Source organism: Diplotaxodon limnothrissa, linkage group LG16, assembly GCF_057381915.1.
Source record: "Diplotaxodon limnothrissa isolate DT_005_m linkage group LG16, D_limnothrissa_male_GT1.1, whole genome shotgun sequence".
Taxonomy (NCBI): domain Eukaryota; kingdom Metazoa; phylum Chordata; class Actinopteri; order Cichliformes; family Cichlidae; genus Diplotaxodon; species Diplotaxodon limnothrissa.
The window spans coordinates 17589989-17602932 of record NC_140611.1 but is presented as its reverse complement, the minus strand read 5'-3'; the positions used below and the strand labels follow the sequence as shown (position 1 = coordinate 17602932).

At 41.3% G+C, this 12944-nt stretch overlaps 1 protein-coding gene across 1 annotated transcript; it reads left to right on the top strand.

The window, feature by feature from the left end:
* The first annotated feature begins 9956 nt into the window (after positions 1-9956).
* Positions 9957-12944, top strand: col8a1a (collagen, type VIII, alpha 1a). The gene is made up of 2 exons (XM_085374357.1): positions 9957-10245; positions 10999-12944. The coding sequence occupies exons 1-2, from the start codon at positions 9957-9959 to the stop codon at positions 12942-12944; spliced, it is 2235 nt and encodes a 744-aa protein (XP_085230483.1).

Here is a 12944-nt window from a genome sequence, read left to right as displayed (position 1 = left end):
GCCTTGCCTCTGTCAGTGCGCCCCAGGGCAGCTGTGGCTACAACGTAGCTTGCCATCACCAGTGTGTGAATGTGTCTGTGAATGGGTGGATGACTGAATGTAGTGTAAAGCGCTTTGGAGTCCTTAGGGACTAAGTAAAGTGCTGTACAAATACAGGCCATTTACAAAAGTGCCTCTAAAGGAGGAATCGAAGCAAAATTCAAGTTTTTTGTTAACTTATTATATATTATGTGCAAAACATCCAGATTTACTTTAGTCTCATCTCTTATCTTTTATGGCTTTCACATGGCAAGTTGAGTGTGAGTTTCAAAAAATGAAACATATATGTGAGCAGTTTATGAATGTACTGGGACTTATTTAAAGTTTCCTGTGTAGATTATTTAGTAAATTAATAATACACAACACTGGTAGCAGTTTTACTGCTGTTTACACGCACTGCTGCCATCTTGAATAGCAAAGTTGGGGTTCATGTGACTAGTCTGCCTTTCTGAGCGTGGAGTCCACCTACAAGGGGTGTTCCAGCTGAACATTATGGCTGGGAGCCCAGCTCTTCCAACTACCTACTTCTTTTGAAAAAGACTATAGTATCTATCTGTTAAAGCAGCAATAATGTTTTCTTTGACTATTTGATCAGTACACCGGGCCTACTTTCACTTGCTGCAGGATACAAAAAGGACTTCATTAATGGAACAGGAAGAGAGTTAAAGCACGAGGGCAAACACACACAACTCATTACACCCTGGGTATCGTGTACGGTTCACACTGCAACTCAAAGTGTGTGTCTGTGTGTGCGTGGTGTATTTATTGCATTTATAAGAGTTATCTGTTTGTGTGGGAGGGAAGCGAACAATTACAAGCAAAGGTCCTTAGAGATCAAAACTGCCATGAGGTATTTAGACTTAAGACCAGGCCTACACAACATCTACAAATATCACAGCAGTGTTTTTTTTTTTTTAAATGGTTTGAGCTGATAATCTCTTTAATGAAGGATAACCTCTTTAGAGCATTTGTCTTTTTACTGTGTTACATGTTTGCCATAAATATTTGATACCAATGAGAACATCATCCACATTAACAGTCCTCGTCAACCAAATCAGGCCTGAACCAGTAAGCTGACTCAGCTAACACTTGGCTGTTGGAGATTCAACAGGACATCCACCCTTTTACACCACTGTGTCATTTTGGAACCGCACACACGCGCTGTGTGTGCGGTTACCCTCAGGAAAGACACACTGCTGGTCTCTGTTCCGCATCTAAAATCTCACGAGCAAAGAGCATGGCAGTTTACGCAAAGGAAATAAATGCCAACGCACAGTCAGAGCTGAAGAACAGAGTCACACTTTGTGTACATGCTGTATATATTTAGGTGGCGAGACACGTCAGAGTTACTAGGTTGTTATAAGAAACTTGTCGAACACACGTGTCAAAACTGTCCTGGAAAGCATCTGTCGTCACAGACGGACAAAGAAACTCTGAGAAAAAGAGTATTTTTAGTCTGAGGCTGTGACTGAATGCTCCCTCCAGGTACACATCGGCAAGCTTTCCACCGCACTCGATGCTGACTTGTTCGCACTTTTGCATGCACAGGCGTTCACAGCAGGATGTTATTTTCCCCCTCTGTTTTGGACAAACGTTGAATAAACACTGATGATGAAATGCAATCGTCATGAGTGAAACCAAAGCTCCTGGCAACATAGGATGTGTTTCAGTGAACTGCACACGGGGTTGGAAGGTATTATCACTGAAATACAGTCAAGTAGTGGAAGCAGATCTACCTAATCGGAAAAGCTTTCTATATACAAAAAACACTATTTTAAATACTAATGTAGGTGCAGATCATAGATTAAAAGTACATTAAAAGTAAAGAGGACAATACCAGTTACAATTTCCTTAGAAGTTCATTAATTTGCAGGTACAGTAATGTTTAACTTATTTATAGGCTCAACTGTTTTAAAGGTGTTTTTCTCCCAGGTGTGTACCAGAACAGGTGGTTGCAAACAGCCAGCTGCACCGTCTCTGAGCTCACATAGATTAATTAATTACTCTGCTTGTTACTGCATCAAGTACATCACATCATTAATGAGGGAAACATTCCTGTTTCATCATTCTCATCCACTGCTGACACTCAGCAGGGGGATGTGAGGATGTTTTGCCACTATAAATTCTGGCATAACCTTTTGCAAAGTGATATTTACTCTCCGTCAAATCTCAGTTGCTCCATTGCTTCCTCCATCCCACCCTTCCCCTTTCTCTCTCCCTTTGCCTCTTTCTCTCTCACCCCAGTGACTCCACCCTGCAGCAGATAAAAAGCTGAGTCCTCAAGGTGTGCATGTGTTATGAGCTCACTTGCTAGAGTTCTCTTTACGTGGCTGTCTGCTATTCTGTCTGAGAGTCTGATTTTTTTCCAGTAAAGTTATTTACAAAGGTAAGGAATTATTGAAATTTTGTATCTTATCTTTTAAATACTTTTTTTCTTTTTGTTTGTTTTTTTGTTTATAGCGTGTTTTTTTAATAACACTAGAAATGACATTCATTTTAAGGTATCCACTTCTGTCTGTGATTTTTTTAAAGCATGCTTTTATTAAGGAATAAAATTATACTACAGATATATATTTTTTAAGTTCCAGAAATATTCATCTTCCATTATGTTGTTGTCTAACTCATGTGTTGTGTTTTATGACACATTGCTAAGATGTAATTAATATTTTTGACACACCATCATGCTGCTGAGAAGCGGGCGGAGCATCCCTTAAGTTAGATGGATGGGCGTTCCTCTAAATCCTTCATACACAGCATCACTCTGAGCTTCTCAGTAAACCCAGCGCTGGACGCAAATATCCATTCAAATGCTTTGCGTGCATGCCTGTGTGCAGAAAGGCTGAAGCCAAACTTGCAGATGCATGTGATGGCGGTAAGAGCAGCAGTTTGGTGAGAAGAGACTGTAGAGCAAACACTGCCTTTGGTCCACAGCAGCTCTGTCTCTGCGGTCCGATTTGCTTTGTGATGCTTTCTTTCTCTGACATCTCTCCATAGTTTCGTTTGGCTCATTGTCAGTAAAAGGATTGAGATTTGGCTATTTCTTATTAGGATCAAACCACCTGATCAGACATGTAGGAGGAGAGTGCAAACTGAGGAAAGGTTGAGTCTCAGCAATGATAAATTTATATTCTCACTTAAAGTCTGTGATTATGACTATGTACAATAGCTGGTAGGTTACTTCCCTTGAACAGTACACTAAGGAGACAACATTTTTTTTTAAAGCTGTATGACTTTTAATTAAAACAACACACCAATACAAAAATGCAACTGTTTACTTACATATGGTCCTCAGGGGCACAATTACAGGCTTTCTACTGTTGTTTTACAGTGTCACTATTTTCTTATAGTAAAAAAAATACAGTTCTATAGTATCCATAAACAGCTTATTACTGTGTACCTGTGAGTAATAAGCTCACATTTATATTGCTAAAGTATGGAACAGCATAACTTTTATCAGAATACTCATTGCTTGCATGACCCAGTTAGCAAAGGCTGTTGTATTAAACAATTTCAGCAACTAATCTAAAGATGGCGTCTCAGTGATAGTGGCTCATTGGTAACTAAACTTTAACACTATTCTTGGTCACACATTCAGTGGAAACCACATCATATACAGTTTCAACATAAAATAACAACAACAACAGCAGTAAACACTTTTAAATTAATAATCTGACACTAACCATTTACATTGGTTTGTGCATACGTTTTGTTTTTGCACATGATGTTCAGGGGAACATAGTTTATTAACCCTATCGCTATAAAAGTAGCACAATCACTAATGCCGGGTGATTTTTACCCGATATAATATGACCAATAAAAAGTTGTTATCAAAATATATCAAAATATGACAACACATGACAAATTAGAGTGGTCTTCTTTTACTTTCAACTGTGCCATGTCTAACAAAATGAAAAAAATTCCTAAAACAAAAACATTGTAGTATAGAATCGGTGTGGGGCCTGTGACTTTACTGTGCAACAGATTCAGTCGGCCGTGTGCACAAAACAAAGGTTTTTTAAACAGTGAATGTGTGCAGGCACAGCATAGCTGTACCCCACAACACCAAACTTCAGGAATGCATTGGACAAAGAGACAAAAGAATGCTGTGAAAACCCAGAATGATGGTTGAGCAAAGCAGAGGGAAAGAAGTAAACAGTTTGGTCATTTAGCTGCACAGCTGTGGCAGTGTGTGTGTAGCTGTGTTGCTGTGGTTTGTGCATAGGGTTTGTTTGAATGAGGACTTTTGCAGCTTGACTCTAGGAGGTGTTAATTTTACAAGGTGTGCTTTGTGATAAAAGCTGCATTTAGGGAGCCGAGGAGCTGCAAATGTCTTTGCCTTTCGCCCAGAAACCACAACCAACACCAGGGCAGTTACCAAGATTGAGTGCAAGGGTACTACTGGCATCAAGTATGAATCTGCAGCTGGTTTGCGGTGAAGAGAGGAAGGCAGTGTGGTTTGTCAAGCAATTTCAGTGGGGATTAAACTGTTTCTGTCAGACAGCCTGTATCATAAAGGCTAAGTGAATATTGTGTGCACTAAACTTTCCCCGCTGTGGTTTCCTGAAACATGCCGTCTTGTCCTCTGACCTCCACCACAGTCTAGGAGGTGACTGAGTGGTCTCAGGTCGCTGAGCCTGTATGTTTCCAAAGGGAGGAAAAAGGTCAGTAGGAGCAAACAGACAGGGGAAGACATCGAGGAAAGAAACGCGACTGATGCTGAAGAACAGACATGTCTCTGTGCAGACACAGAGAGAAAGGGAGACAGTGAGAAAAGTCTGTCAGACAGTGTAGACAGACAGATGTCAGAGACAGATGTGTCTGAAGGCGTGAGGGTGGGAGACAGTGCTAATATTTCCATCTCAGTGTAAAGCAAAGGAAGACTGAACGTGTGTCTGTGTAAGAATGTGCCACACCGCTTAGTTGTGTATACTTGGCTGCCTCATCCATCAGCCGCAATCGCTGTGTGTACATAACAGAGTAGTCGATCAGCTCTGACTTGTTGTGGTCATCTGTGTAATTCTTTCCAATTGTTTTGTATTGAAACTGATGATGCAGACTTCTATATTAATTATATTTAAGAGCACTATTTGTCCTCACATCGCTTCCTAACTGCTTCTCTATTACTGACAAAAACTGATCATCTTACATTATTAATTATTATTATTACTTTTTTATTATTTGATTTTTCTAATCAATCAGTCAATACGTCTGAAGGTAAACTCCAGATGTAAGGTCATTTAGACCCACTGCAGTTTAGTGGCATCCTGCCTTTTTCTTTACATATTTGTCTACAGGGATTTGTGCAGCTGTTGTAACTTTAATGAGATTCCAGTGATTGCCACTTGTATGACCTGCACTAGCCCACACCTCAATGTGCGCCAGGTGTGGGTTGACTAAGCAAAACCTACATGTTACACTCATATGATGACCACGAGTCCTTTCTTTTTTTGTCCCACCCCTGATGAATTTACTGTGTTTCGCTTGTGTAAAATGTCAAGAAGATGGACATCTGGAAGTATTTAAGGAAGAGGATTCACACTCAACAGACAGATACTAATTCAAATACCTACATGACAGATGGGCGTACAAGGTAGACTACTTCTGCCTGCTTATTTTTAGAAGTGCCTGAGCAGCAGCTCATGCTGAGAGCCCAGTGGTGTGTGACGAGCCACATATGAGCTTGGCAGCAGATGCTGAACAAACAGGGTTGTTAAAGCAGACATTTGTAACTCCTTGTCTCCAAAGGCTGACGTCTCATTTTACGTAATGCTCAATGAAGATTAATTATCCAACTATAGGAGCCAGGTTGATAGAATATAATCCTCATTCTGTAACACCTGAGAAATCCTGAGAGAAATTTCAACAAATGTGTTTGGATAAGCTTTTGTTATAGTTAATGACACAGCTTTAGAGAAATAAATCTCTTTTAACGCTGTCCTGAGCTAACTGTTTGTGGTGTTTTACTAAATAACTCAATGACAAACTGTGTGAAAGATTTTGATTATTGCTGATTCGCTGCTATCTTCAGTGCACCCTACTCTCACTCTCACTGTGACACCACAGATAGAGTCCATCCTCCCATGATCCTGGAGTGGAAGAGGATGGATGGATGGATGGATGGATGGATGGATGGATGGATGGATGTTTTACTATTTTGAAAATAGGGTTATCAAATCAGAGATGGATCTGATCAAGAAAAGAAGAGATCAAACAGTAGAATATTGTGAATCACTTTAGCCACACCCTAAAACACACCCTGATTTATCATCTACTTTTTTATAAATGGAAACATAATTCACAAAATTAACATCATGCTGTATTAATTAAGACTTCAAACCAGTAATTGAGACCATTAAGTTATCTGGAAAGTAGTTACTTTGGACATATATTAAGTGAGCATTACAGTTATTCTCTCATAAGCTTATATGCAGTCTCACTTTTTATGGTCAAAGAAGTCACCCCCTGCTGGCCATGAGAAAGAATGCAAGATGAAAGCACTTGTGCGTGGCTTTCATTACCTAGATTCAGAGACTGTTTCCATCTCATAAAATATACAAGATGAAGTTTGTGTCTAGCTCCATAACCAGCTTACATTTTAAAATTTGGTTTGTGATGAAGTTGTGACATTCATGACTTTGAGTGCCCATGCAAAGGCAGCGGCTAAATATCAACATGTTTTTGCTCAATGCAGAGGGGCTTTGGAGATAAATGCATGGTTGACTATAGTGTTGGTGTCTTTTACCGAGTGTTCCCACCAACACTAATTGTTTTAAGACTGCAACTCAAACCTTTCTGTGTCAAAGTACACTCTCCCAAAGCCGCTTGAATGACCATAAACTTCTGCATATGCAGTGTAGAAAATACAATTGCAAAGGAAAATACCAATTCCAATTTATAATATTAATATTATTATAGAAAGTCTAATTTTTCTTAACAGACTTTGAAACAAATATCTGTGAGAGGAGTGTGAACCAAATGACACACGGGTGGCATCTGCCTGGCATGGAAATGAAAAGCATAGTTGTTGTTCCTGCTGCAAATGATTGCCTGTCATCACTGAGGTAGTTGCATTGTTTTACACCAGTACTAGAATTAAACTGTAAATCCTACAGGTGTGAGAAACGGCACAACACGTTACTCACGCCATCATGTCTTCTCACATCTGTGCCACAGTTATACGTGACTCCATGTCTGCCATCTGTGTGGACACAGAAGAATGATATTAGCACTTAGTCTGCATAACAGAATCATTTAGAGGCACTTTGTTATAAACCCAGGCGTCTCTCTTTCTGTTTTCTCTAATAACAAGTTGACACTTGGAAATTGCTGCCTAATGTTTATGTCAAAGTCTGAAAGTGGCCTTGGTGTACGAATAAGTCTGTAGGGAGGCAACACCTATGTAGAATAATGTGCTGGAGAAAAGCACGGGAGGTAAAGACAGGCGGTATTTCCATCTCTCTGCAGGCACCATAACAACTCTTTAGTGTTGCTATGTGACACTGAACAGACCTTCGTTGTGTGGTGTCTCTGATCTGCAAGTTTTTTCAGAATATTTCCACCACTTTAAAAACATCTATACACACACACACACACACACACACACACACACACACACACACACACACACACACACACACACACACACATACCAACTCTGAGCTGGGACGTACCTGAAGGGCAGTAAAACTGCCACATTTGTTTTCTTTGCTTGTTTCATACATATATTGTGTTTGGTCAAAATCATTACGCAGTATTAAATATCCATCACTGATATCACCACTGCAAAAACGCATCTGAATATTTTAATCTAAGAAATATTTTAGGATCAGTTAATGTCTTTTTTCTAACCCACTCACCCAGCCCTTTTAGTCACACCTTTCAGTCATTACATTTATAATTGTGTGTAACGTCTTCAGGCTTCATGCCACCGATAAGAATAATGGAAACACTGAACAGCTTCCAATTCGCATGGGGGGGAAAAAAGAAAGAGTCCCAGTTCTTGTTGAGAGACGTCAGTGGCATCCCTGTGGACTCTTTGCCACGTCTGGCCTCTGTCACCGCAGAAACTTGGTGGACTCTGTTCAAAGACAAGCTCTCACTGGGGGAGACAGTGGCATTGCCATGTCAAAATCACCAGACAGCTGAGAAAAGGTCAGAATGCAGGAAAGATCCAAAGTGCCGGTGATGAAGAGGACATAAAGGATGTGGTTTAGGATGTGAAGCTAGAGATGAGTTGGCTGTAATAAAATTTGGACCAGGACTGTGTTTGAAGCTGTGCATGGAGTAGGGAAGAGGACTCAGTCTGAGATGAAAAAGATACTTTTAAGAAAGACTAAATCAGTAATAAGTAATAAGTATATACTCAGAGGAGCAGCACCAAGAAAAGTTGCTTTTACTTGCTTTGTTTTTAGTTATCTGTTTAAAGCAGTTTAAGGTTGAAAAAATGGATATACTGAAGCACATTAAAAGGTAGTAAAAGCTGCACAGTTGGGCTTCAACTTTATTTGCTGACAGATGTACTTATTGGATCTGAATGTAAAATGAACAGATCCTACCTCAGCACACTCAGTCTGAGAGGACAAAACCCGATATAATGGCAACACATGTAATAGACACACCGGTCTAGTGTTTGGATTCCTATTACATGCTTTGCTATTACACCAGGTTGGAGGCCACACCTTGTTTTATGTGGATCTTGTAGTCTACTTATGCCAAACACAGGTGGCAGAATCTTTCTCTCTGCCATTTTTGCACGATTATTGAGAATTTTCAGCCAGTGAGTGCCAACTCACTGCATACCAGTGAGTTAGCTTATAGGTGGCAGAAATACTTCACCCACTTTTAAAAACAAGATAAAAAATAAATGTTCGCTCAAGTGTTACTTCCTCTTAACAATCTTCTAGTTCATTCAGGCTGTATAAATCTCCATCATCATCATCACAATAATAATAATAGTAATAATAATAATGTTATAGTATTGCACATGTCACCTCTGCAAATATCCAAGGTACTGCTGTGTTACTGCTTAATTATGATCGTTTCCAGGACATGAACTCTGAGAAAAACTGAGATTTTTTGCTGCAGAAATCCAGACAACTTGTATCAATACTTTTTTTAAAAAAAATATGTGGTTTTTATGTAAAAATTGTAAATTTGAGTGTCAAATTGAAACTGGAAAAAGCACAAGTGAAGGGGTATCGAAGAAAAATATTTAGAAAATCATATTAAGCATTTTTTCAACATTTTTATGAATCAAAGGACATATATCATCTTAAAATTTTCCATTTGATTGTTATATTTAATTTGTGCTTTTTTCTTCATAAAACGTGTTTGCTAATGTAAAAGATTTCTTCTAGGAGGGTAAAAATGAGAGATTTGAAGATCAATTGTAATATTAGGACATTGAAGGCATTTATCATTTTTTGTTTAATGAAAAAAATGTTTCTAGAGGGTCATAATAATGATTGTGCTTTTCTAGAATATCCTAAGTAAAATTGTCAAACCTAATCACTTTTTTAATGTTAGGCTTGGCTGCTAACTGCTGAGCTGCAAAAGGAATAAAATAACCTAGCTTTTTGCCAAGCTCATTTCCTTAATCTATTGTCTTTCTACTTATCGAGATCATCCTGAAAACAAATTAAAAACTCAAACTTTTTGTACACCAGTAACAATGTTATATCTAAGGTACTGAGACTCACATCAGGGGCAAGTCTAGTGTCCCTTCGTATATCCAGCAGAGGGAGACAGAGTGTGGTTGTACACTGCCTCCACTTTGCAGATAGAGCTACCCACTTGAGCTTCATGATATTGCAAGAAATACTTATCTGCATACCATAAAAAAAATAAAAAAAAACTTGTAAAAACATCTGGAGCTTCATCAAATCTTGTCTTCTCTATCCACCATACAGGCCTTGGCCATGCCTCCCCTCCTTGCCCCCCTCTTCCTGCTACAGCTTGTAGTTCTTACCTTTGTGAGTGGAGGAGCATACTACGGTCACAAGCAGCATCCTCAGCCATACCAACCGATGCAGCATATCCAACATATTGGCATGGGCAAAGGTGGCTTTCCTCAGCAGCAGTACCTAGGCAAAGACATGCCCTATATGCAGTATCCCCATTACAGCAAGGAGCTCCCACCAATGCCCATGCACAAGGGAAAGGAAAATACTCATAAGGGGGGAAGCTACAATGGTGGCAAAGACAAAGGTAAGAAAACAGTTTTAAAGACCTATGCCACCAACTTTAGCAATACATACATGTGGATTTTGAACCTCTACTATCGAGCTAAAGAATGACCAGTAAACAGATGTCTCTTAAGTTTATAATATAAGTACTCAGTTACACGGTACTATGAAAAGGTCTTGAGTCACCCCTCATTTCTTTACATTTTGCTATGAAAATGGAAATAGATGCAGCAGTTTATTGAAGCATGTACAATCATGAATCGAAATACACTATATAAGGCAAAAACAGAGTTTGTACATTTATAAAGAGGGTGGAAGTCAGTATTTGGCCTCCTTTATTTTTGAACACAGCCTCAACTCTCTCAAAACAGATTTCTTGTAATTTCTCTACGTAATCTGCAGGAATAGTTCTCCAGGATTCTTGAAGGACATTTAAAGCTCTTCTGTATATGTTGGCTTCCTTTTGATCTGTTCTCTGTCAAGATGATATCAGACCTTTTTACCTTTTTGTCCTTCACTTTTCCGGTTTCCTCAAAACTTTAAGGGACACACTGCACACCACACCAAGTTTTCAGGCCATTGGCAATCAACTTGTTGCTGCAAAAATGCTATTTTATATCTGCCAACCTGTCATCATTGGCGTTTTTATATTAAACTAAAGAAATTGAAACAAATATTCATTTGTATGTGTCATTTTAAAACTTTATAAACAATATGTCTCTGTGAATTTTTAGATTTATTATTTCTGTGTGAATAATGTACTAATTTCTCACAGGCCAGACAATTCCTAGTGGTGCTGAGGGAATTCCCCAAGGAGAGCCAGGCCCTGCTGGGCCACCTGGGCCACCTGGACCAGAGGGACCTTCAGGACCTCTTGGGCCTCCAGGGAATGGGTTGCCAGGACCTGCAGGACGGCCTGGACCTCCTGGTCCACCGGGAATTCCAGGAGTTGGGAAACCAGGTTTTCCTGGGCTTCCTGGAAAACCTGGAGGAACTGGTATTGTTGGCCCTCAAGGAGAAATGGGCCCTAGGGGTGAAGAAGGACCACCTGGACAGCCAGGGCCTCAAGGACCCCCAGGACCACCTGGACTTCCAGGCATAGGTAAACCAGGTGTTCAAGGTTTACCAGGTCAAATGGGGCCCAAAGGTGAGCCAGGTCACAAAGGTCTTCCAGGTTTACCAGGACTGCCGGGACCCAAAGGAGACAAAGGGATGGGGTTGCCAGGACCACCTGGACACAAAGGGCTTCCAGGGCTCCCTGGGCCTGCTGGTCCAAGAGGATTGCCTGGTTTTGGTAAACCTGGATTGAATGGCACACCAGGACCACAGGGACCACCAGGAGAAAAGGGACATCCAGGACATCAAGGGCCAGCTGGACCACCAGGTGAAAAAGGACAGCCTGGCCCAGCAGGTCTACCTGGTCAAGGGAAGCCAGGTCAAAATGGTCTACCAGGACAACCAGGCATGCCAGGTGTGAAAGGTCTTCCAGGACCACCAGGTTTGCCAGGAAAGCCAGGATTGCCAGGATTTGGTAAACCGGGACTCCCAGGACCAAAGGGTGATAAAGGTATGAGTGGGCCACCTGGATCACCTGGACCAAAGGGAGATAAGGGTTACAGCGGTCTACCTGGTACGCCTGGACCTTCTGGACCAAAAGGTCCTGAAGGTCATCCAGGCCCTACTGGACCCCCGGGGCCTATGGGTGCACCTGGTCCTAAAGGAGATTGTGGAGAAGAAGGATCTAAAGGTTTTGATGGAGCCCAGGGTGAGCCTGGTCCTCAAGGGTTACCTGGAAAGGATGGCCTGCCAGGAGACCAGGGAGAGCCAGGACCAAGAGGCCCACCAGGACCAATTGGTGCCAAAGGAGACATTGGACCTGAAGGTCTACCTGGTGTTCCTGGTTCTTCGGGACCTCCTGGTCCCAAAGGAGAAAGAGGTGAACCAGGTGAAGTGGGGCCCCAAGGCCCTAAAGGAATCCCAGGAATGGATGGTGCAGCAGGACCAATTGGGCCCCCTGGTCTTCAAGGACCAAAAGGAGATTATGGTCCTCCTGGTCCACCAGGCATTGCAGTTGAAGGAGGTCCAGGTCTACCTGGTCCCATAGGACCCCCAGGAAAAGAAGGCCCATCAGGACTCCCTGGGCAACGAGGTCTGCCTGGCCCTCCTGGACCACCAGGTCCACCTGGAATACCTAGTGTGTCACCTGAAATGGCAGGAGTGCTTTCTGAGATGGGCCCAAGACTAGACGGTGTTAAAGCTGGAAGTTATGGCAAGAAGGGCAAGTATGGAGGCAATGGGGCAGAAGTAATGGGTCCCAGTGGGCTGGAAATGCCAGCATTCACAGCTACAGCAATGACTCCATTTCCACCTGTCGGCACTCCAGTCATCTTTGACAAGCTTTTGTACAATGGTCGCCAAAACTACAACCCCCAGACAGGAATTTTCACTTGTGAAGTACCTGGTATTTATTACTTTGCCTACCACATTCATTGCAAAGGAACTAATGTTTGGGTTGCTTTAATGAGAAACAATGAGCCTGTAATGTATACATATGATGAATACAAAAAGGGTTTCCTAGACCAAGCATCAGGGAGTGCAGTATTACCTCTACAGCTAGGGGACACTGTGTATATTCAGCTGCCCTCAGATCAGGCTTCAGGACTTTATGCTGGACAGTACGTGCATTCCTCCTTCACTGGGTACTTGTTATATCCAATGTAA